A 22,675-nucleotide genomic window follows, 5' to 3' on the forward strand; every position below is an offset into this window, starting at 1 on the left:
CACGTGACTAGCACTCGCCCATCCTTTCCTCCAGAGGGCGGCCCTCGGCGCCCTCCCGCTGCCGGAAGTGCCGGTCGCGCTTCCGGCGGCGGCTTGTGCTGGGGGTGGGGTGTGCTCGGTTCTCCGCGCCGGGACTGCCTCGCGCGCTGCGGGCGGGGGGAGTGGTGAGTGGTTCGAGGCGTCCTGACCGCCGACTCCGACGGGGCAGCGGGGGAGGCTGCCTCTCCAGGCCTGCTCGGCACTGAGGCCGTGGGGGCGGACCCCCGCAGTGTCAGGCCCGGCTCTCGGGCGCGCCCACCGCAGCCTGATTCTGGAGCTCCAAGCATTCCTTGGTTTTAAGTCATGGCGGGTGCGAGGGGGTCCCTGCTCCCGGCGTCCCCCGACAGTCCTCCTCCACACGGGGAGAAGAGAGATGGCAAATGTCAGGGCTCCCTGGACCCCGCGGCGGCCGCCCCCTGGCCCCAGTTCCCTTCCCTCACTCCATGCACTGAGGCGGGCCGACGGCCTGGCATTTTCCGGGTTTATTTCTGGCCGGGACCGCGCCTGGCTGTGGTGGAGTTCTCTCGGGGGCTGTGGGAGGGAAGAAAGGTCGTGCCCACCGGAGACCTAGGGTTCGCGGGCGGCCGGTGGTCCGCGGCGGGGCAGGTGGGTGGAGCCGTCCCTGAGATCTCTGCCTGATTGTCGGCACAGAGGAGTCCTCTGATGCGTCCCTGCCCAGCATGGCCAAGCCAGCAAGCAAAGATTCAGGCTTGAAGGAGAAGTTCAAGATTCTATTGGGACTGGGAACTCCAAGGCCAAATCCCAGGTCTGCAGAGGGCAAACAGACGGAGTTTATCATCACGGCGGAAATCCTGAGAGTGAGTGAGCTGCCTGGGTCTTCTCTGCTAGCTTAGTGGGAGGTGCAGGGAAGGCTGAGTTTGGTCTGTCACCAGGTTCTGTGGGAGATGGGCTGCTGGTGACCGTCTGTGGGGCTGCTGTCCCCAGTACCATGGTGACATATGTGTCTTTTCTCTGGAAATTCAGAAAGTCAGGATCTTGGCGACTTGGTCCACCACACTTGAGTTAGTATTCAGATGTTGATGCAAGAAAACCTATTTTAGACGGCCTAAAGGCCATGGTCTCCACAGGTGATTAGGGTTATGGCCAGGGGTAACTGGTAATGTGTGAGTTCCTGGGAGAAGTAAGGCTTCACTTTTTTGTCTGTGTTGGAATCTCACAGATGTGCCTACTCAGTGCTTTACCCATAAATAATGTTGAATGTTTGCACTTGTCAAGTTTCCCGTTCGGAAACAACCAAAATGCTCGTCAACTGGTGAAGATTTAAACAAAATGTGATGCCTTCATACGACAGAGTAGTGTTTGCCAAAAAGAGGAATGAAGCACTGATAACATGCAACAGCATGGATGAACCTTGAAAACATTATACTAAGCGAAAGAAGCCAATCACAAAAGCCTGCATAACGTATGATTCCATATATATGAAATGTCCAGAATCAGCAAATCCATAGAGACAAAATAGATTAGCCTTTGCCAGGGCCTGGGGGGAGGAGGGAATGGGGAGTGAAGCTTCTTTTTGAGGTGATGAAAATGTTCTGGAATTAGTGGACCTGGTTGCAAGCACTGTGAATATGGTAAAAACTGGATTATTCAGTTTAAAGTCGTTACAGTGGTGAATTTTATCATATGTGAATTTTATTTCAATAAAAAAGTGCAGCTATGGAAAAAAAAAAGTCTGTTCTTACTCCCCTAAGGTGGACTAGTCAACTCTGGTGATTCTTGGTTTCAGAAGGTTCTGCTGTGGGCCTCCAGCATGGGAAAGGCAGGGCAGTTCCTAGAGTGCTCTGTGATAGGCAGGTAAGGAAACCTGGTGTCTGAGCACTGGCCTTTCCTTCTTTCATTTCTCCAGGAGCTGAGTGTTGAATGTGGCCTCAACAATCGCATCCGGGTGATAGGGCAGATCTGTGAGGTTGCCAAAACGAAGAAATTTGAAGAGGTAGGTGTGTCTCGGTTGGGTGCCTGGAGGGATTCATGTGAGCTGCATTAAAGCCTGATTTGGATCTTTTTAGGAGCAGGGTTGACAGCTGACTTCACTAATGAACTGATATGCACCATTTGAGGGAAATTTAGTCTTCATCTTAGCGATGAGGAAGCTTCTGGAAATGTCCTGAGCATAACCCTGAGAGGCCAGTCACATGTGGAGATGGGGAGCAAGGGGATTAGGCTCTTTTAGCAGATCCAAAAGCGGTTTTGTGGTGGCTTACAGAAACGCACGCTCACTTGTCCTCTCACGTTACAGATTCGCAGGAAGGAAAAATAGGGGAATGTCGGGAGAGCGTGTGGTTTCACAGAGAACAAGCCCAGGCATACCAGTCTCTGTCTTTCTGGGAGAGATGTTTGGGTGGTATTAAGCAGCCTCACAGACGTAGGAGTATTTATTTTGGGCAAATACTTCCAGGCTGTCTCCTGATGTCCTGTGGACAGAGTGGGAAGCTGCCTGCCGTTAGAGTTCCTCAAGGGCTCTGCTCTTGCCTCAACCCACTTTTGTGTGAGTGACACAGGAGGAGACATGGGTCTCATACCTGGCGGGTTCAGATTTGCTCAAGGGGAGAGGGACCACTACGTCCTCTGCAGGTCATCTGAAACGTGCAGGCTGCACATGACCAGGGATAAATGTGAGAATAGGTATCTATGTTCTTAAAGTTATCTGTGTACAATAAGTACGGAAAGGGGAGCCATGTCAGAGCTGCCGTCGAGTGAATAGACAGATAGGCCTAAGAGGCTGGAGTAGTCCACGGGCTCAGTGTCTGTGCTCTTGTGGCTTAGGTTGCATCAATAGGAGTATTGTGAATGGGACAAAGGAAGTAAAACTTGCAGTGTATTCCAGTGTATGACCGAATAATGTTGGTCAGACAACATTGAAAAGACATTTTAGTTCCCCTCTTAAGAGGATTGAGCCCAGGAAAGGGTGAGTGGCCTGGAAACTCTGGCTGGAGGGAGTCAGGGATGGTTAACGTGGAGAAGGGAAGCTGACACAAGAGAGACTGATTCTGGGAGCTGAGGGGAAAGCACCCAGCAGCTCCCTCGTGGGCTGGGTGGACTTGGGAGGCAGATTCCAGAAGCCTGGACAGAGTTCTTTTTTTTTAAAGGTTAGCTATTTGAATTTATTTTTTTATTATTTATTTTTGGCTGTGTTGGGTCTTCGTTTCTGTGCGAGGGCTTTCTCTAGTTGCGGCGAGCAGGGGCCACTCTTCATCGCGGTGCGCGGGCCTCTCACTGTCACGGCCTCTCTTGTTGCGGAGCACAGGCTCCAGACACGCAGGCTCAGTAGTTGTGGCTCACGGGCCTAGTTGCTTCGTGGCATGTGAGATCTTCCCAGACCAGGGCTCGAACCCGTGTCCCCTGCACTGGCAGGCAGATTCTCAACCACTGCGCCACCAGGGAAGCCCCTGGACAGAGTTCTTAGTGAGTCAAGCCAGGCAGCAGAGGCAGGGTTGGGGTGGGGTACTGAGTGGCCCGAAGCTGGTTTGTTTACACAGGGGAGATCCAGAGCATGGGATTTCTGGGTCAGGCTGCAGGCCCGGGGACCGCTGTGGTACTTCTGGTTCTGAGACTCTTCCAGTGGCTTTTCCCATGGAGCCTGAGCAAGCTCTCAGAGACTCCCTGCTGATCTCTGGGGGCAGCCAGGACGGCCTCCCTGGCCTTCCTGCTTTCCTCCCTCCCCTCAGACTATGGCCTGGTGAGGGTTAAAGGGACCTGTGAGGGTTCGAAGTAGCTTGGAGCTGTTCCCCTTGTCAGGCTCGTGGTCGCTGTGGGCTGTGACAGGTACATGAGGGCTTTAGAGGAGTGAGTTCTAAGTCAAAAGACCACGTTGTTCTACTCTGTCCTTTGCTCATGGAACTGTCCCTCAAGTTGAGGGGCCAGCACACCAATCCCTGTCCCTTCTTTGCCGGGCAGCACGCGGTGGAAGCACTCTGGAAGGCCGTCTCGGACTTGCTGCAGCCAGAGCGGCCGCCAGAGGCCCGGCACGCGGTGCTGGCTCTGCTGAAGGCCATCGTGCAGGGACAGGTAAGGGTGGCCGCTCTGTGCCTGGGGGGAGCTGGGGCGGGCCACGTGTTGACTGCTCCCGTGGGCCACGCTTGGACTCTCGTCTTTGGCGAGAACACCAGGCACAGGTTCGGTGGTTCCCAGGGGCCTTGCAGCTGGACTGCCCGAGTGGGCCTGCTGGTGTCACCTCTAGTATCTGCGTGACCCTGGGCAAGTCACTGGAGCCCCCTGAGCCTCCACTTCCTCTCCTCTAAAGTGGGGATGCTTGTCATTCCCTTTTTTCTGGGACGTTTTGGGGAGTAAATGAGGCAGTTCACCCAAAATGATGAGAATGGTTCCTCGCACGAGTGAGCTGTTGTTTTCTTGCTCTCACTGACTTCCTGCCCCTCACCGTGGGCTCCTGCCCCTTGGTCACCATGCTCCCGCCATGCTGGAACACCCAGGCTACCTCTCGCCATTCCTGCTTGGAAGGTTTCCTCTCCTCCTGGCCTGTTTCCTCTACGCCTTCACACCCCGCTGCTCAGAGAAGTCCCCACTCTCAGCTTGGTTAGGTGGCTATCATCATTCTGTGAGCATCCCTCGAGGGTGGGTGCATTGGCTCCTGCTGTGTGCCCAGACCTGGGCGCATAGTAGGTGCTCCACACACACACTGGTCAAACGATGACCAGGGCGCCTGATCCCCTACCCAGTTAGTCCCTCACAGCCGCTTCCTCTGGGAGGGAGAAAGGGCCCCAGGGTTGGGAGTCTTGGAGCCCACGGCACTTCTTGGACTTCTCACAGCTGCTTGAGAAACCCAGGGGGATCCTGGCAGGACTGCTGACCCGATGGTTTTGTCTTCAGGGGGACCGCTTGGGCGTTCTCAGGGCCCTCTTCTTTAAGGTCATCAAGGATTACCCCTCTAACGAAGACCTCCACGAGAGACTGGAAGTTTTCAAGGCCCTCACGGACAATGGGAGACACATCACCTACTTGGAAGAAGAGCTGGGTGGGTGCCACGTTGGGTGTGAGGTTTCTCTGGCCTTGGTGATGAAATTTAATCTGGGATGCAGGAAGGCCTGTCGGGCCCAGAGGGAGTGCTGCAGTTCACAGGGGTGGCCTGCAGAGGGCGCTGCAACACACTGGTCTGCTTATCTCTGTGCAACCAGGATCAGCCGACCGAATCTCCCCAGGAGCTTGTTAAAAATGCAGAGTCTGGGCTTTACTCCAGACAGGCTGGCTCTGAATCCCTGGGGAGTGGGGCCTAGATGTGCCTTTTAGGCGGGCAGGAGGTGGTCTGCATTTTGCTGCTGGGAGAGCGTGCTGCTGACCCAGGCCTCAGGCTGGGTCTTATCCAGAGTGCCCTGAGGTTTTTGGGGGGCTGGGGCCGCCTCGCTGCGTCTTCCTCCTTGCCCTTTTCATGCCCGGTCTGGCCTCCTAGCCCTTTCCTTTGGTTGCCATCCTCCCTGTCATCCTTATGGTGTGAGGTTTCCATGAGTCTTGAGATTTCTTGTCACTGCTGTGGGGAGAAGAGGAAGGCAGAGGAAGAAGTAAATCTGACTTGGGCCTTGCTGTTCTGTCAGAAACGGGCCTCAGCTGTTGGTCCACCTCCAGGACAGGTGCTGACAGTGAGGTTGTGGTTAGCTTTTCTGTCCAAGTTTATGTGTCTAGCAACCAAGCGTTGCTTGTGTCTCCTTTGAGAGATTCTCTGTGGGGATGGGGGCCTCCTAGACACTCGCCCCGTGTTTGCACCCCCAGCATCGGGGTCAGGGCTCTGAGCATCAAATGCACAAACGCTGCCCCTGCCTCAGCTCAGACCCCTTCATGCATCCTGGGAGCTGGTGAATTCCAGAGTCCATGACATGCTGACCTGCTCGGGCTCCAGCTGAGCCTCCATCGGCCCCGTGCTGGCCTGCCTTTCATTCTGTGGGGACCAATGATGCTGTTTCCAGCAGTGAATGGGATGGGGACTCATTTTCCTGGGGAGGAGGTGAGTAGGAAGGACGTTGCTCTCCTCTTTTTCTCCCCTAGCTGAGTTTGTCCTACAGTGGATGGACATCGGCCTGTCCTCAGAATTCCTTCTGGTGCTTGTGAATCTGGTCAAATTCAACAGCTGTTACCTTGATGAATACATCGCATCCATGGTCCAGTAAGAAAAACATGTGATCAGTAACATGCACTGATCGCAGTGCTGCTTTCTTATGTCTGCAGTTCAGCTCTGTAGGGTGAATAAAGCTGTTAAAACCATCAAATAAATGGAGATGTTGGAAGTGGCCAAAGCCACCTTCCACATAATGTTTGTAGCAGATGTGTGATATTACTTGATGTTTTGTTTATTGTTACTTGTTATTTGTTCAAAACACTCTGTGAAACCCTGCGGGCAGAGGGTTGGTCTTGGTGCTGTACACTCAGCGCTGAGCAGTGGTTGGGTGAGGGGAGCCCTGAGGGAGGATGAGCCACTTTTTTAACTGACTTTGTAGAGGAACCAGGAAGTAAAACGGAGCCACCCAGCCTCTGGGAAGTGTCCTCTCAACTGACTTTGTGTTTCCTCCCACAGCATGATCTGCCTGCTGTGCGTCCAGACCGTGTCCTCCGTGGACATAGAGGTCAGTAGCTGCCCCCGTCCAGGGACAGTCCCTTTCACCATCCTTCTGGGCAGGCCGGGTGGCATAGCAACTGAGACCCCAGGCCCTGGGGTCAAGCCTTGTGCTGCCCCTCACTGGCTGTGTGGCCTTGGGCAAGCTGCTTGACCTCTCTGAGCCTCAGGACTCTCTCCTGTAAGTAAGGGCGGTTGGATGACTTCCGTTGTGGGGTTATAGTTCATGATTGGATAACTCACCGTGACTGGGATGTAAAAGTGCCTCCCAGATGCTTGCTCACTCTGTGGTTCCCAGGAAGGCTGCTTTGACAGAGGGGAGGGGCAGTCATTGCTGACCAAAGGATGGTCAGTGGAGGAAGCTGAGGGTGTCACTTCCCTGTGAGCAGGAGGCAGGGCTGGCCTGACTTTCTCCGCCCCACCAGGTCTCTCTGCAGGTGCTGGATGCCGTGGTCTGCTACAACTGCCTGCCGGCCGAGAGCCTCCCCCTGTTCATCGTCACCCTCTGCCGCACCGTCAATGTCAAGGAGCTCTGTGAGCCTTGCTGGAAGGTAGGGGTCTAAACTCTCATCCTGCAGAGTTCTTGCCCGGATGAAGTGATAAGCCAGGCTTATGGACAGGACAAGGGCCATCTTGTCCTCAATGAATGGCCATCTTATTCTCAGAGCGGCCAGACAGTGGCCTGTTGAGGGGAAGCCAGTGGCATTTTCCCAGTGGCTGAGCTGAGGTCAGGGTTTTGGTGGCATTTTGAGAACTCGGCTGCCCCTGTTCCGGAGGAGATGGTGGAGAGCAGCTGGACGTGGAGGGCTTCAGAGCGGTGGCCGTGCGAGGCCCCGGGCTCGTGTTTGCCAGTCTAACAATGGTGCATCTTGCTTCCCAGCTGATGCGCAATCTCCTGGGCACCCACCTGGGCCACAGTGCCATCTACCATATGTGCCGCATCATGGAGGACAGGTGAGTGCGGGTGGCCCATCCGGCGTGGGTGAGGGTGGCTTGGCGGCCGCAGGGCCTCCTCAAGGAGGCTCCCTGTGTGGGCTCTATGCCTCGGCACAGGCTGACGCGGAGCTTCCTGTTCTGGTGGGGAGGCTGCTCCAGAAGTGAGCCCTGATCTAGGGCTCACGTCTTATGCTACTGGTCGCCTGTCCTCTCTTCCTCCTGCCAGTAAAGTCAGAACATGCAAAACTGAGCTCTTGACCTCCCTCCCACACGCGGACCTCCTCCAGTGGGGCTGCCTCACCACCTACTTGTCACAAGGCCCTGCCTCACCTCCCACAGCCAGACTGTCTCAGGTGGTGTTGCTTCTGCTCCTGAGATGGCTCGTCTGTCCACTCCCGGGCCACACCCCCTCAGCTCTCACCTCCTCACTGCTCTCCTGCACCTGCTCTTGGCCTCCTGAAGTCCATTCCTCCACACAGCAGCCACACATAGTTTTTCCAGCACAGATCTGACTGTGTCACTTTTTGCTTGAAGCCACAATGGCTCCTAGTGCTCTCAGGATAAAAACCAAATGGCAAGGCCTGGATGGTCCAGCCCTGCTCAGCCTGTGAGCTTCTCGTTCCCACCATTGTTGCCTTTCTGCCACCCACCCAGGGCCTTTGCACATACCTTTCATCTTGCTGAAATGTCCTTCCACCTGGGTTGAGTTTCCCTGAGTGTCCTTGACATTGTAGTGTTGCGGTTAGATTCCCTGATCGCCCTGAGCAGGTCTGCTCTCGTATCCCATGGCTTTCCTTCTTAGCTGTAATCTGAGTTGGAACCTTGGTGTTTATTTACATGATCTTTTGCTTCACACCTGTGTCTCCTAGGCTGTCAGCACCATGATGCTGAGGGCTGTTGAGCGAATGCGTGAATGAATCACACAGTTGCTGCTGGCCCCCGTGTCCCCTGCCCAGCCCACTTCCCCAGCTTTGCTTCTGCCTCATGAGTGTAGGGACCTCCGGGGAGGCTGCTAGGAGCCTGGGCAGATGCTGGGCTGGGCCCTGCTTATATCCCGTCTTCCCGGGGAACGCTTTCAGAGCCTACATGGAAGACGCCCCACTGCTGAGAGGAGCTGTGTTCTTTGTTGGCATGGCTCTCTGGGGAGCCCACCGGCTCTACTCTCTCAAGAACTCCCCAACATCTGTGTTGCCGTCATTTTATGAGGTAACTTGGCTTCTGTACCGCAGTGAGCTGGCGAGGGCGGGAAAGCTCACCTCATCCCCACCCAGTGGGAACAGGCCTGTCAGACGGGGAGTCTGCTGCAGGGGCAGGAGGTGGGGGGGGGCGTGGGGGGAACGTGTGTAGTCACTTGCTTTGCAAGTAGGTTTGCGATGTAGGGCCTTTGAAGGTTTTATCCTCAAGCAAATACTATATTTTATGAATTTCATCTTCTACAAATTAGCATCAGGACTGCTCAAGATTCCCCCTGGGGATAGTGACATGCTTGCTTTCGACAGTTTCCTTGGTCAAGTGGCAAACTTGCTCTTGCTCTAGAATGAGGCCAGCGATAATAGCTTGTGTTTCCACCATGCCTGGCGGAGTTCGGAGCACTTTGTGTGTTTTCATGTAGCCATCATGGCACCCTGGTGAGCTGGGGCAATCATACCATCCTCATCTTACCGGACAAGCAGATGAGCTGTGTCATGTCCCAGCTTACACCGTGCCCCTAATGGGGTCCTTCTGGCCACACCCCGTCTCTTGGGCAGTGGAGGGCGTGCTCTCTGCGCATTGCTTGCATCAGGGTAGCTTTCAGGTTCCTCTAGGCCAGGAAGCCAGGGGCACGGAATTTGAAGTGAATGGTTGGCTACGTCAGGCCCTTTGGAGCCAGTATAGAAAACACACTTCTGGGTTCCTGAGATACTACTTTTGTGGCCCGCGAGATGTGCGTGGGAGTAAGGCATCTCATGCTAGGTTCCAAGGGCGACGTGCTGGGGCTTCCTGTGCGTGAGCGCGAAGGGACTGACACTGCATGCCCCCCGGGCCATGTTCCAGGCCATGACCTGTCCAAACGAGGTGGTGTCCTATGAGATCGTCCTCTCCATAACCAGACTCATCAAGAAGTACCGGAGGGAGCTCCAGGCCGTGACATGGGACATCCTGCTGAACATTGTTGAACGCCTGCTTCAGCAGCTCCAGGTGAGGTGGGCACAGGGAGAACCGAGACGGCCGACCTGTTGGCCAGAGGGCCCCTTCCTGGGGGGCGTGGACCACGGGGGCAGCTCCCCGCCCCTCCAGGGCCCTGCCTCAGAGCTTGCTGGGCCGTGTTCTCTGATGGTTCTTGGGTGGCAACTCGCCGTCCACTGAAGACAGCTGTTTTTCCCAAATCCCCTCTATCGGTTGGAGCAGGACTATGTAATAGGTGAGCAAGGGGGGTGGGGGGCAGTGTCGATCAAGATCGACAGAGTAACACACCAGGTGGCCTCCATGGCCTGCAAGTGGACCCTGAAGACAGTTCCCAAAGTGTCTCGAATGCTGCCCGCAGTTGGTGGAACTTTGGAGGAGGGCGTTGACTGTGGCAGGAAGGAGGACGTGCTGGTGCCGGGGCTGCAGATGAGATGAGGTCACATATAGCATGGGCTAGGGGCTGGGCCTCCTGGGGCACTGGGGTGGGCTCTAGGCGGGCGGCCAGGCCCATGGGAGGAAGGACCAGAACTCAGCAGGGCCTGGGTTCTTGTCCCTCAGGGGTGGCTGCTGGGCCAGACCATTGTCACGACCAGCTGGTCAGGCAGTGCTTCATCTTGGAGTGATGGTCTGGGAGGCCACACCCCTGGGGCCTCCAGAACATGCGAGAGCCTGAGGGAGGCGTGAACACACTGGTAGTGGAGGCCCGCCTTGTGGGCACAGCCAGGACCCCTTGGGCCCCACCATTCCCCAATGGGCAGGAATAGCACTCGTGCCCCCTGCCCAGTGGGAGGACCTGAGGGGGTGTCTGGATTCAGCTCGTTTGAGCTGAGGACTCTGATGCCGAGTCCTTGAAGGGAGCTGAGATCCCTCCTGTGTAACCGTGCCTTCGTATTGCAGAGCCTAGACAGCCCAGAACTCAGAGCCATCGTCCACGACCTGCTGACCACGGTGGAAGAGCTGTGTGATCAAAATGAGTTCCACGGCTCACAGGAGAGATACTTTGAGCTCGTTGAGAGATGTGCAGACCAGAGGCCTGTAAGACCACCTCTCTCTCCAACACAGTGGGGCCTTTGGTGCTCGGACAAGAGGGTGGTTTAGGTCAGGCTTCTGGAGGAGGGGAGGGGCTGCTCAGCTCCCGGAGGTCTGGCTGTGTGGGTCTGGAGGCAAGTTTTCCGTGAGTTTGAAGTAAAAACCCTGGCAGGCTTCTGCTCCCCTGGGATTTGTGCTCCAGCAGGGAAGTCTGCTGGGCTGTCAGGAAGCTGAATGAGTGTGGGTCTGTGAGAGCACATCACAGCCTAAGCATCCATTTCCTCTCACCTGCACGGAGGGAGGGGCCAGTTGTCTTCATGCTCAGCATATCTGCTCCCCGAAAGGCAGGCAGTCCTGGTGCCAGAAGGGCTCAGCCTGATGCAAGGCTTTTATGTGGGTTTTATTTTTTATTTCTTTATTTTGGCTGCATTGGATCTTCGTTGCTGCGCACGGGCTTTCTCTAGTTGCGGCGAGCGGGGGCTGCTCTTCGTCGTGGTGCGCGGGCTTCTCACTGTGGTGGCTTCTCTTGTTGCAGAACATGGGCTCTAGGCGTGTGGGCTTCAGTAGTTGCAGCAAGTGGGCTCAGTAGTTGTGGTGCGCAGGCTCTAGAGCGCAGGCTCAGTAGTTGTGGCACATGGGTTTAGTTGCTCCACGGCATGTGGGATCTTCCTGGACCAGGGCTCGAACCCATGTCCCCTGCATTGGCAGGCGGATTCTTAACCACTGTGCCACCAGGGATGTCTGTTATGTGCGTTTTAAATGAATCTTCACTGCTGCCAGCAGGGCCTTTATCGTGTGGGCTCCCTACCTGGGCCTCGGGGTGGCTGGTCTCTTGGGCCAGCAGCATGGGGCTGTATTTATCAAAAAACCTCTGGAAGGGCAGAGCGGCTCGTTCACTCCAGGTCTTTCTTCTTTTGGCAGGAATCCTCCCTCTTAAACTTAATAACCTACAGGGCTCAGTCAATCCATCCAGCAAAGGATGGCTGGATTCACAACCTGCAGTTACTGATGGAGAGATTTTTCAGGTAGGCAGCCTCTGGAGGCCCGCCTGACCCTGTGTCTGCACTGCAGGCAGGACACTGAGAGTTAGCACTTTCCTCTCCGATTCTTGAAAGTGACAGTTCTCACTGAGCAGGAGAGGGTTTGTCTTCCAGAGGACAGAGTCCTCTGAGGCCTCTGTGCTTACTCCCTCCTGTGGAGTGGTCATCTAGAAAGAGGCCATCTCTGAGGGCCGGGTTCTCTGCCTCTTTACCCCATTCTTGGTCTGGATGTTGCCGAGCTGGGCCCCACGCGGGGAGGATCCGGAGTCAGTCTCGCCTGACATGGAGGCGGGTGGGTCTGGGGGCTGGGTCCCCAGGGAAGCCATTGGAGGTTGGGCTGCTCGGGCTGGCGGAGGGTGAGGCCGGTGGCTGGTGCACCCGCCCGGCCCCAGCAGGTGTGCCCCTGCCCCCAGGAACGAATTGCGCAGCGCTGTGCGTATCAAGGTGCTGGACGTCCTGTCCTTCGTGCTGCTCATCAACAGGCAGTTCTATGAGGTGTGTATCCATGCCGGCGTGGGAGCCCTGGGGCAGCAGGTGCGAGGGCGGCCTCCACAAGCCATGCAGGGCGATGCTCGCCCGAGAGGCAGCGTGTGGCCCTTTCTGGGCACCGCACGCCTCCTGGGGTCGGCCTGGGACCTGGGGTCTGCCAGCGCCTCTCTGTGGCAAGCTTTGTTTCCTCGTTCATCCCTCCCCCCCCCCTCCCCCCATCCCTTGGTGCCTTCTGCCAGGCCTGTGGCTGAGCAGACAGGAGGGCATAGTCCCTGCCCTCAGGAAAACAGTCTTGCATGGGGACATTTTCTTTTCATTTTTGTAATCACACTCATCCTCCGGGCTCTGGGCTGATCACCAGATGCCAGGGTGGTGCCAGCCCCTACCAACCTCTCTACCGCATTTCTTCCCCTCCAGTCCATCCTTCAGTAGGTTTGCAGCCAGGGCCTGTCCTTCTTTCAGAAACGGCAGTGGCCCCTGCCCACTGGGCTCTCTTCTCCGGGAGATGTGCTCGGGCTCTGCATCTCCCCTCGCTTCCCAGCACCTTCCTCACTGCTGCCTCGCTGGAATGCCTGGTGTCCCTAGGACCTGCCCACCCCTCCTACCCTCTCAGCCTTCCCTTTCCCTGCATCTCTGTCCCTTGGAATTCACTCTTTTTCAGAGTCCAGCTCAGTGCTGCCTCTTTTAGGAAGCCCTCTGGGTTCTTGAGTCCCTCGTGTTGGAGTCGCTCTCGTCCTGCTCTCTGCTCCTGTAGCGCTTTGTACCTGCTTCCGTGAAAGCGCTCATCCTGCTGCCCCGTTACAGTGGGCTCTGTGATGTCGGGGACGAGGTCTCTCTATCCCCAGGACACACACGCAGAGAGCCCTCCACATGACATCCTTCTTAATTGTGATGTTGAATGACAGAGAGGGAGCGGGGACATTCACTGCTGCATCACGTCTGAGGCTGAGCCCGTGGGCCATGCCCCGGCTGGGCCAACATGTAGTCGTCATCATTCTCCTGAGCCGAGGGGACACACAGAGTGCCCTGAAAGGGGCCTGGGCCTCTCAGGCACTCGCACACCCCGCCGCGGTTGTCCCAAGTCTTTAACGACGTGTTAGGTGAGTTTTGGCCGTGGCCAGTGGCTCACCTGGCTTCTCTTGTGCTTGGTGCAGGAGGAGCTGATCAACTCAGTGGTCATCTCACAACTCTCCCATGTCCCGGAGGATAAAGACCACCAAGTCCGAAAGCTGGCCACCCAGTTGCTGGTAGATCTGGCTGAAGGCTGCCACACCCACCACTTTAATAGCCTGCTGGACATCATTGAGAAAGTGAGAGCCGCTCGGGCCTAGGGCTTGGGGCACCTGGGCTGCCATTGGGAGCCCTCTCTGTGGCAGAGCCCAGCGGACAGCAATGTTCTTTGGACCCGCTGTCTCCGTTCTCTGCAGGGAGACTGCCTGGGTCTCTCCGAGATGGGGTTCCCTCCTAGCAGAGATGCGGCGGTGTTGGGAGGTCTGGCCGGGCCTGCTGCTGCTTGGCGCTGTCCTGCTGCCATGCTGCCCAGGGGTCCTGGGACATGGCTCTGTGGCTTTGGGGGAGACTGGCTGGGGGTGGGGTTTGGACACATTGTCCTTCTGCACAGGCAGCATCCTTTTAATTTCAAAATGCATCGCAGTTTCTGAACCATGCCTTGGATGAGGGGAGTGCATCTTTCCTCTTGAGAAATAAAGGAGAAAGTATTTTTTGGTAGAAAATATCAGATCTGATGGTTGCTGCCTCAGGGAGCCCAGAGTTGGGAATTTAAATAGAGATCTTCTCTCTGTAGGTGATTGCCCGCTCTCTCTCTCCACCCGCTGAGCTGGAGGAAAGGGATGTGGTGGTGTACTCGGCCTCCTTGGAGGATGTGAAGACTGCAGTCCTGGGACTCCTGGTCATCCTTCAGGTGGGCCTCTGCATCTCATTGGAGTGCTGCTCTTTAGGGACACATCCCCGAGGAGACCTGGGCACTCCCTGGGGTCGCAGAGGGTAGTCCGGGTGTGATCCCAACTCCTCGTTACAGTGAGCGGACCAGGTCAGAGCCCTGACCAGGTCAGGGAAGGGTGGACAAGGCCCAGCCAGAGCCAGTCTGCGGGAAACACTCCCGAGCCAGTGCCAGAACCACCCCCTCAGGTCTCCCCACAGCCACTGAGGTGGGAAGGGCTGGTGTCCATTCTGGCCCCACAGTTATTTGGTCTTTTTTTAATAGCTTTTTTGAGGTGTAACTTACATACCATACAATTCATCCATTTAGAGTATATGATTCAGTGGTTTTTGTTGTATTCATGGAGTCGTGCAGCCATCATTAGGGACATTTACCCCAAAGCAGCTCCATACCCATTAGCGGTCACTCCTTATTCTCCCCTCAGCACCTCCAGCCCTTGGCAATCACTAATTCACTTTCAGTCTCTGTGAATTTGCTTATTTTGGGCATTTCATAGACATGGAATCACACAATATGTGACCTCATGTGTCTGGCATCTTTCATTGAGCGTAATGTCTTCAAGGTTCATCCATGTTGTAGCGTGTGTCGGTACTTCATTTCTTTATATGGCTCAGTAATAGTTTATTGTACGGATAGACCATATTTTGCTTATCTATTCATCAGTTGATGGACACTTGGGTCACTTCCACTTTTTGGCTGTTGTGAATCATGCTACAGTGAACCCTCACACAAGTTTCTATGTGGACACGTGTTTCATTTCTCTAGGGGATCCACCTAGGAGTGGAATTGCTGAGTCAGCTGGTAACTCTGCTTAATCGTTTGAGGAACAGCCAGGCTGTTTTCCACAGGGCCTGCTCCATTTTACATTCCCAGCATCAGTGGATGAGGCTTCCATTCTCTCCACATCCTCACTCACCCTCCTTATTCTCTTTTTTTTTGTTTATCACCACCCTAATGGGTATGAAATGAAATCTCATTGCGGTTTTGATTCGCATTTTCCTAATGACGTTGAGCATCTTTCCATGTGCTGATGGGTCGTTTGTGTATCTTCTTCGGAGAAATATCTGTTCAGATCCTTTGCCCATTTTTAAACTGGGTTATTTGTCTTTCTCGAGTTGTAAGCGTTCTTTCCATACCCTGGATACAAGTCCTTCATTAGTTAGACAATTTGCACACGTTCTCTGTTCCCAGTCATTCTCGCCACGTCGTGCTCGCTCTCCTGCATGGTGGCTGTCCTCACATGCTCCCGGGCACCGCCTGGCTCCTGAGGCTTGCTGGAGCTGTGGACTTGTCCCTTTACGTGCCCAGCAGGGCAGCGATCAGGCTCTTCCACTGGCTTGCAAAGCATTGTGGTGTTATCTATACTTAAGGTCACCTGCCAGTATCAGTATTGTGAAAAATGTAATATTTGAATCAATTGGTTCATAAACTACTTTGTAAAATGTTAATGGCAGAACAGTTTCTGTTGTGTTTATACGTGATGGACTTTTATTATCTGGTGTGGAAGTTTAAAGTTTGATAAAAAGTGGACGGCACCTCCTTGGTGTCTTGTCCATAGCAGCCCCATGCTCCCTATGCCCTGACTTGAGGGGTTGTGGGGAGCCCTGTGGCCCGGATAAACCCAGAAGCCTATACGGAGAATGAAGAAGAGATGGTCTATTGCCCTCACTTGGAAATCGAGCCCTGGAGACCCGGGGCCGCAGAATCGAGCTGTTTCCTACTTGAGCAAAGTCCTGGGCCAGCCTGTTTTCATTTTTCTTTTTTTTTTTTAATAGTAATCTTTTATTTATTTATTTATTTATTTATTTATTTTTGGCTGTGTCGGGTCTTCGTTTCTGTGCGAGGGCTTTCTCCAGTTGCGGCAAGCAGGGGCCACTCTTCATCGCGGTGCGCGGGCCTCTCACTATCGCGGCCTCTCTTGTTGCGGAGCACAGGCTCCAGACGCGCAGGCTCAGTAGTTGTGCCTCACGGGCGTAGTTGCTCCGCGGCATGTGGGATCTTCCCAGACCAGGGCTCAAACCCGTGTCCCCTGCATTAGCAGGCAGATTTTCAACCACTGCGCCACCAGGGAAGCCCCCATTTTTCTTTTTTTGTAATTAAAAAGTAATATATACGTCCAGTTAAAACACGTGAACGGCATAAACGTAGCAAAAAGTTCGGTTCCCTCCTTTCTTCCCGCCAAAATGGGCAGGCAGAGCAGTGGCTGCCCGAGTCCATGGGTGTCCTTCCTGAGATGCTTGTGCTTTGTCAAGCATGGTGTCCAACTCCCTCCCCTCTCCCTTGTGTGTGTTTTTTGGTTTTTGTGGAAGGCAGGGATAATGCTTTTATGTTGTTTTTTTTTAATTAATTTTTTTGGGCTGCATCAGCTCTTTGTTGCGGCGCGCAGGCTTCTCTCTAGTTGCGGCGCGTGGGCTTCTCTCTAGTTGTGACACGGGGGTTCCAGAGTGCGTGGGCTCTGCAGTTTGCGGCACATAGGCTCTCTGGTTGAGGCGCACGAGCTCAGTCGTTGTGGCACATGGGCTTAGCTGCCCCGCAGCATGTGGGATCTTAGTTTCCCGAGCAGGGATTGAACCAGCGTCCTCTGCATTTACCACTGGACCACCAGGGAAGTCCCTATATTGTTTTTGAACCAAAGAGACACCACTCTGTTAATCATTTTTTTCTTTAAAAAGAATATCAATAAAAAAATAAGTAAAATAAAATTCAAAAATTCTAAATAAATAAATAAGTAAATAAAAAGAACAGCAGTGATACTCTTTTTTTGTTTTTTGTTTTTTGTTTTAATTAATTTATTTTTAGCTGCATTGGGTCTTCTTTGCTGTGCGCAGGCTTTCTCTCTAGTTGCGGTGAGCGGGGGCCACTCTTCCCTGTGGCGTGCGGGCCTCTCATTGCAGTGGCTTCTCTTGTTGCAGCGCACGTGCCCTAGGTGTGCGGGCTTCAGTAGCTGTGGCGTGAGGGCTCTAGAGCGCAGGCTCAGCAGTTGTGGCACACGGGCTTAGTTGCTCCGCGGCATGTGGGACCCTCCCAGACCAGGGCTCGAACCCGTGTCCCCTGCATTGGCAGGCGGATTCTTAACCACTGTGCCACCTGGGAAGCCCAGTGATACGTTTCTGAAGCAGTGCTCTCCTCCAAGGCTCAGGGTACCACAAAGGGGACCCTTGGCTGTAGCTGGGTCCCTTGGGTCCCTCCTGCCCCCAAAACCAGGTTGCTGGCAGCACCACGAACTCTCACACCTGGCCTCCCCTAGCCTCGCTTGTCAGGGAGGTGCTCTTGACCTTGCAGAGGTGGGGGAGACGGACTCACTGTGGGGTTAATAACAGCCCCAGCAGCTAGGGGAATAACCCCCTTTATAACCCCTCACGAAGCACACCTCCCGCCTTGCTCTGCCCCTGGTTTCTCCCACTTTGCCTCGTGGCGTCGAGAAGGTGCTCTGTTGGTGCACGTGGATCCTGTCATGTGTTGCTGTGTTGTGCGCCATTGGGCAGGTTTCTCTGATTCATTAACTGATTGCCTGTTGATAACACAGATACGTGGCTGTTTCTGGTTTTTTGCCCTCACCAAGGGTGGGCACATGTGGGCGTACCCATGGGGTGAAGCCCCGAAGCGGAGTTGGTGGCTTGAAGTGTTTGTACATTTTAAAGAATGGTGGGTGCGGCCAGTTACCTCCAAAGTGATTGCTTGGCCTCTCCCCCCGGGCATCAAGGTGCTGACTCCCTGGCTGCAGTTTGGCCTCCTGCCCTTGCAGTGACCAGCACGCTCTCTCTGCAGACCAAGCTGTACGCCCTGCCTGCCAGCCACGCCACACGTGTGTACGAGAAGCTTGTCAGCCATATCCAGCTCCACTACAAGCACACCTACACCCTGCCCATTGCCAGCAGCATCCGGCTGCAGGTATGTTCCCTGGGGCACCCAGCAGCTGCATCCGGCCTGGTGAACGCAGTGGCTGCAGGCTGGAGAAGTGGCGGGGGGCCTGGGAGGGGTCTTCAGCAGACTGTTCCCTCCTTAGCACCAACTGTGGCTGCGTCTTCCCCAGGACCTGCTGCTTTTTCCTTTGCCTGTGGTCTGCATGCCTCTCAGTCACATGGCGGCCTGAGATGGGGGCAGAGAAAGGGAATTGCTCTGGAGCCCCAGACCCCTGGTGCCGCGGAGTCTGTTAGTGACTGGCAGCGGGGGTGCAGGGCAGGGCATACTGGTTTGAGCTTCCACCATGGGAGCTGGCACCAGGATGAGCAGAGGGCGCTGGGATGGAAGCCCCGGTCCCTTTCAGAGCGTCCGCCCAATGGGGCAGCCCCCTGTCGTTTGGGGAGCCCAGTTAAATGACCCACCAATAGCTGGGGGAAGCGACAGTGTCGACAGTGTCCTGAGCAGAGCTCTGCTGTCTATACCGGGGCTGTGCGATGATGCCTGGGCAGGTGCAATATGTCCACTCCCCCTGTTGCCCCAGGTGTGAGAGGCTGCCGTGTTGCCCAGCTTTTGTGGGAATGTCACAGCCTCCATGGGCTCTGAGGGAGGAGGCTGTGAGTGCCCGCGCCTCTCCGCCAGCACCACCGTCTGCGGTGAAGTCAGGGCATTGTTGCTGTTAGCGCGGCAGCCTTTCCCGAGAGCTGCGCAGGTCTGCGTGGCCGGGTGGCGGCGTTCTCTCTGTTGGACCATGCCTCCCGCTCTCCGCAGGCTTTCGACTTCCTCCTGCAGCTGCGGGCCGACTCGCTGCACCGCCTGGGCCTGCCCAGCAAGGACGGGCTTGTGAAGTTCAGCCCCTACTGCGTCTGTGACTACATGTACGGTCCTGGGTCCTGGGGCGGGCGGGGGGGTGGGAGCTCGCTGCCCTCTGCCCTGGGGTGGTCCTGTGTCTGAGGGAAGGTCCCGGAGGCATCCTGAGCACAGCCTTGGGTTGGGGCTTGGGGCCTGCATCCGTCCTTAGCCTTGTGGAGCGGGAGCTCCAGCCTTAGTGCTTCTCCCACTTGCTTCCACAGGGAGCCGGAGAGGGGCTCTGAGAAGAAGGCTGGTGGCCCCCTGTCACCTCCCACTGGGCCCCCTGGCCCGGCACCTGCAGGCCCCGCCGTGCGGCTCGGCTCGCTGCCCTACTCCCTGCTCTTCCGTGTCCTGCTGCAGTGTTTGAAGCAGGTGAGACGGTCAGACCCTCTGGCTGCATTAGGTCAGACCAAGCAGTGATTGGTGCTGCCCGGGGGCCACAGTTCTTCTCCTGCATTGGCAACCTTGGGAGGTTCGCTGCCTGTTTCTAGGTTGGCTTCCTCGAGGCCTCACAACGTTTCCGTAGCCGTGTGTTGAGCGCCTGCTGTGTGTGGTGCATCACCGGAAGCTGGGCGTGGAGCTGAGGAGATGTTCCTGCCTCCGGGAGGTGGTTTTGGTACAAGTGTGAGGTGTATTGACAAATAACTGGATTGTAGGATGGGGTGTGCCTTGGGAGGAGGCACCAACAGGCTGTGCGGGACCGAAGCGGGGGGTTGCCGTCACATCTGGTTGGGGGCATGGGGAGGGGCAGGTGAGGGCAGTCTTGAAAGGGGGGGAAGATTCCAGCGGCAGGAGTAAGCAAAGCCTGGAAGTAGGGGAGGTAAGTTCCCTGTGGTGGGAGGTGGAGGAGCTTGGGCCTGTTCCCCAATGGGGCAATGAGGGAGGAGGGTTGGTCAGCAGTGCGCCGCAGGCGGGGCTGGGCAGCCCGGAATAGGCTGGGGGGCGCTCCCGGGGGCCACGGGTGGGGAAGCAGAGCTGGATGGAGAGGCGGTAGCAGGTTCCCCAGGGGTACCGGGGTTTGGCATTAAAGGGGTTTGTCGGAGATTTCCTGTGAGAGTCTCAAGGTCTCCGTGTCACAGGTGGGATCTGGGGAAAGGCTTTTAGGACTCCTGGCCATTGATGTAGTTTATGGGCAGTGGTCGCCCCAGTGGAGATTGGGAGGGCTCACCAGGGAAGGTCCATGCAGGCCACAACCCTGTCCTCGATGCTGTGGCTCTGGGTCAACTTTGGTCTGCGGCAGGTATCTGGGCTCATGGATCGTTGAGGAATACTTGCTTCTCTTTAAGCTAGTACAGTAGCTTCTTTCCAGATCCATCTTCATTGTGCTCTGGGCGGGCATCGTCAGAGCCCCTTGGGTCCAGTGCCCTTGGTAGGCCATCCTCGGATCACCGTTGGGCAGGTGGGGAAGATGGAGCTGGCGTGCAGAAGTTCCAGGTCCTGCTGAGAGGAGAGGGGCGGTGCTGCGCTGGGCCTCCTGCCCTGCCTGGTGTTTGGAGGCAGCGGCCGCTGTCCAGGGCTGACTTTCTCTGAGCGGCATCTGCTCCCCGAGCTGCAGGGACTGCGGGCCCAGGCTTGTGTGGAGAGCAGGAGAACAGGTCTGAGGCCTTGCTGCTGCCCAGACCAAGCTTCCAACCCTGAGACCCCATCTTCCCTGTTCCTGCAGGAGACTGACTGGAAGGTGCTGAAGCTGGTGCTCAGCAAGCTGCCCGAGTCGCTGCGCTACAAGGTCCTCATCTTCACCTCCCCGTGTAGTGTTGACCAGCTATCTGCCGCCCTCTGCTCCATGGTGCGCCTTCTGCTTTGGACCTTTCCTGCGTCGTGCACGGCGGGTCCGCGGCCTGTGTGGTGGGTGGGGCCACAGCATAGTTCCTCAGCTCTGAAAGACCGAGGCCTGGGAGGCAAACTTGTTTCCCTCAGAGGCTCGGACCCCGGCTGGAGTGCAGATGGTGCCTCTGGGAGCCTGTCCTCCCATCCCAACTCGGGCAGAGGATTGGGGGCCTCAGTGAAAGGCTCGAGTTTGCAGAACTGAGCAGGGTCTTAACTCCTTCCCCCCTCCTCCTCCCCGGGGTCTGTCTCCCTGGCGGATCAGTGGGCAGCCTCCCACTTCTCTGAGAAGGCAGACTGCTGGCTAGAACAGGAAGTAGGAAGGTCCTTGGGCTTTGACCCCTTCTCCCGCTGGGCCTTCATTCTCAGGGGCCACCCGTGCCCCCTGGCCACCCAGCTTGACCCAGCTGCCGGGCAGGGCTTCACATCTGGTCCTTGGCTGTTAGCTTTCAGGTCCCAAGACCCTCGAGCGGCTCCGAAGCACCCCAGAAGGGTTCTCCAGAACCGACCTGCATCTCGCTGTGGTTCCCGTGCTGACGGCGTTAATTTCTTACCATAACTATTTGGACAAAACCAGACAGGTACCAGATGGGAGAGGGATGGTTGAACTTTGAAAGCCTGGTCCCCAGGATGCTTGCTTCAGCCAAAGGGGCCCAGCCTTTTCCTCCTAACGGGTGGCTATTGGGCCAGGGCGAGGGCAGCTGGCTCTGCTTCCCTATGTGGCCAGTGCACCCCTGCCAGCTGGCCCAGCCTGGAACCGTGGACGTTTGAACTCGCTGGTGCTCCTGAGTTCTCTCAGGGAGGAGTGGGCTTAATGAAGTGCTTGAATATCCCCCCTCCACACATATGCAGTGCCATTTTCTTTCTAAGAGCATTGCCTGGCTTGTCCTTGCTACAGCTTTAGGATAGGTGCTGAGCCGCTTGGTGGCGCTGAGCCTGTTTTGAGAGGCAGAGCAGCCGGGCAGAGGGCCCCCCCTCCGCCTACCTCCAACTCTGTCATCAGGTGCAAAAAGCACACGCAGTAATGCCTGTTTTCTTAATTCTGCACTGCTGGGTGGGAGGTCTGCAATGAGCCATCACCTTTACTTTCTCTTTAAATTCCTGATACTTTTCTTTGTCACTCTGCCCTCATCAATCAGGGAACAGAAGTCTTAGGGAGGTCAGGTAGCCCACTCAAGGTCACAGCAAGGCGAGAGGCCTAAACTCAGACTCAGTCCTGTTTGGGCGGTGAGCCCATGCTCTTGATCAAAGTGCTGTTGGAAACTCACACTCGACTTGCCATCCCCCACCTCACTGCCCACCCCGACCCCTGGGGTGAGTGTGAGCTCCAGCTCTTCCTGTGTGGCCTGGCCTGGTTCTCACTGGCTGTGCTCCAAAGGGGTAGCTGGCCACACTGGGCTGAAGGTTCCCCGAGAACCCTCAAGGCCCAAAGTGTTTCCAAGGGGTGGGGCTGGCTGCAGGAAATCAGAATCATCCACGGGGCCTTAAGCTACCAGGTGGTTTGCCCCGAGGCTGTGGCCTGAGATGGCGCTTGTCTCCTGCTGGGCACAGCTGAGCCATCTTCATGGGGGACTCTGCCCAGGGTTGGTGTGGGCCCGGCGGCCTTGCTGTGTTAGGCAGATCCTCCCCTTGCCAAAAGGCCAATCAGTTGGGGATTCCAGAACCAAGGGGGTGATGACCCCAGCGTGTCCTGGCTCCAGGGTGGGCTGGGGACCTGGGACCCCGCCTGTGTGGGTGTGTGGGGAGGTGTCAGGAAGACCTTGACCGGAGCAGCCCTGCTGTCCCCTTGGCTCAGGTGGGGTCAGCTGCTGGTGGCTCTGCTGCTTAAGCGCCTGAGACCTGGGATACGGCACTTGGCCTTTC

General features: G+C 56.1%; 1 protein-coding gene across 7 annotated transcripts in view; it reads left to right on the top strand.

The window, feature by feature from the left end:
* Nucleotides 1-84: 84 nt before the first annotated feature.
* Nucleotides 85-22,675, top strand: part of TSC2 (TSC complex subunit 2) — a 38,105-nt gene continuing 15,514 nt past the window's right edge. For all 7 annotated transcript variants that reach the window (XM_036824778.1, XM_036824780.1, XM_036824779.1 and 4 more), the window contains exons 1-21: nt 85-164; nt 691-857; nt 1,907-1,993; nt 3,955-4,065; nt 4,885-5,029; nt 6,052-6,169; nt 6,578-6,626; nt 7,042-7,167; nt 7,497-7,570; nt 8,632-8,758; nt 9,587-9,730; nt 10,616-10,753; nt 11,669-11,772; nt 12,201-12,282; nt 13,431-13,586; nt 14,081-14,197; nt 18,005-18,127; nt 18,908-19,014; nt 19,210-19,360; nt 20,652-20,774; nt 21,259-21,393. In XM_036824778.1, the coding sequence (XP_036680673.1) occupies nt 720-857; nt 1,907-1,993; nt 3,955-4,065; nt 4,885-5,029; nt 6,052-6,169; nt 6,578-6,626; nt 7,042-7,167; nt 7,497-7,570; nt 8,632-8,758; nt 9,587-9,730; nt 10,616-10,753; nt 11,669-11,772; nt 12,201-12,282; nt 13,431-13,586; nt 14,081-14,197; nt 18,005-18,127; nt 18,908-19,014; nt 19,210-19,360; nt 20,652-20,774; nt 21,259-21,393 (2,355 nt within the window). In that variant the 5' untranslated portion in view covers nt 85-164; nt 691-719. The remainder of the gene's footprint in view (nt 165-690; nt 858-1,906; nt 1,994-3,954; nt 4,066-4,884; nt 5,030-6,051; nt 6,170-6,577; nt 6,627-7,041; nt 7,168-7,496; nt 7,571-8,631; nt 8,759-9,586; nt 9,731-10,615; nt 10,754-11,668; nt 11,773-12,200; nt 12,283-13,430; nt 13,587-14,080; nt 14,198-18,004; nt 18,128-18,907; nt 19,015-19,209; nt 19,361-20,651; nt 20,775-21,258; nt 21,394-22,675) is intronic.

The sequence above is a fragment of the Balaenoptera musculus genome, chromosome 15, assembly GCF_009873245.2.
Source record: "Balaenoptera musculus isolate JJ_BM4_2016_0621 chromosome 15, mBalMus1.pri.v3, whole genome shotgun sequence".
Lineage (NCBI taxonomy): Eukaryota > Metazoa > Chordata > Mammalia > Artiodactyla > Balaenopteridae > Balaenoptera > Balaenoptera musculus.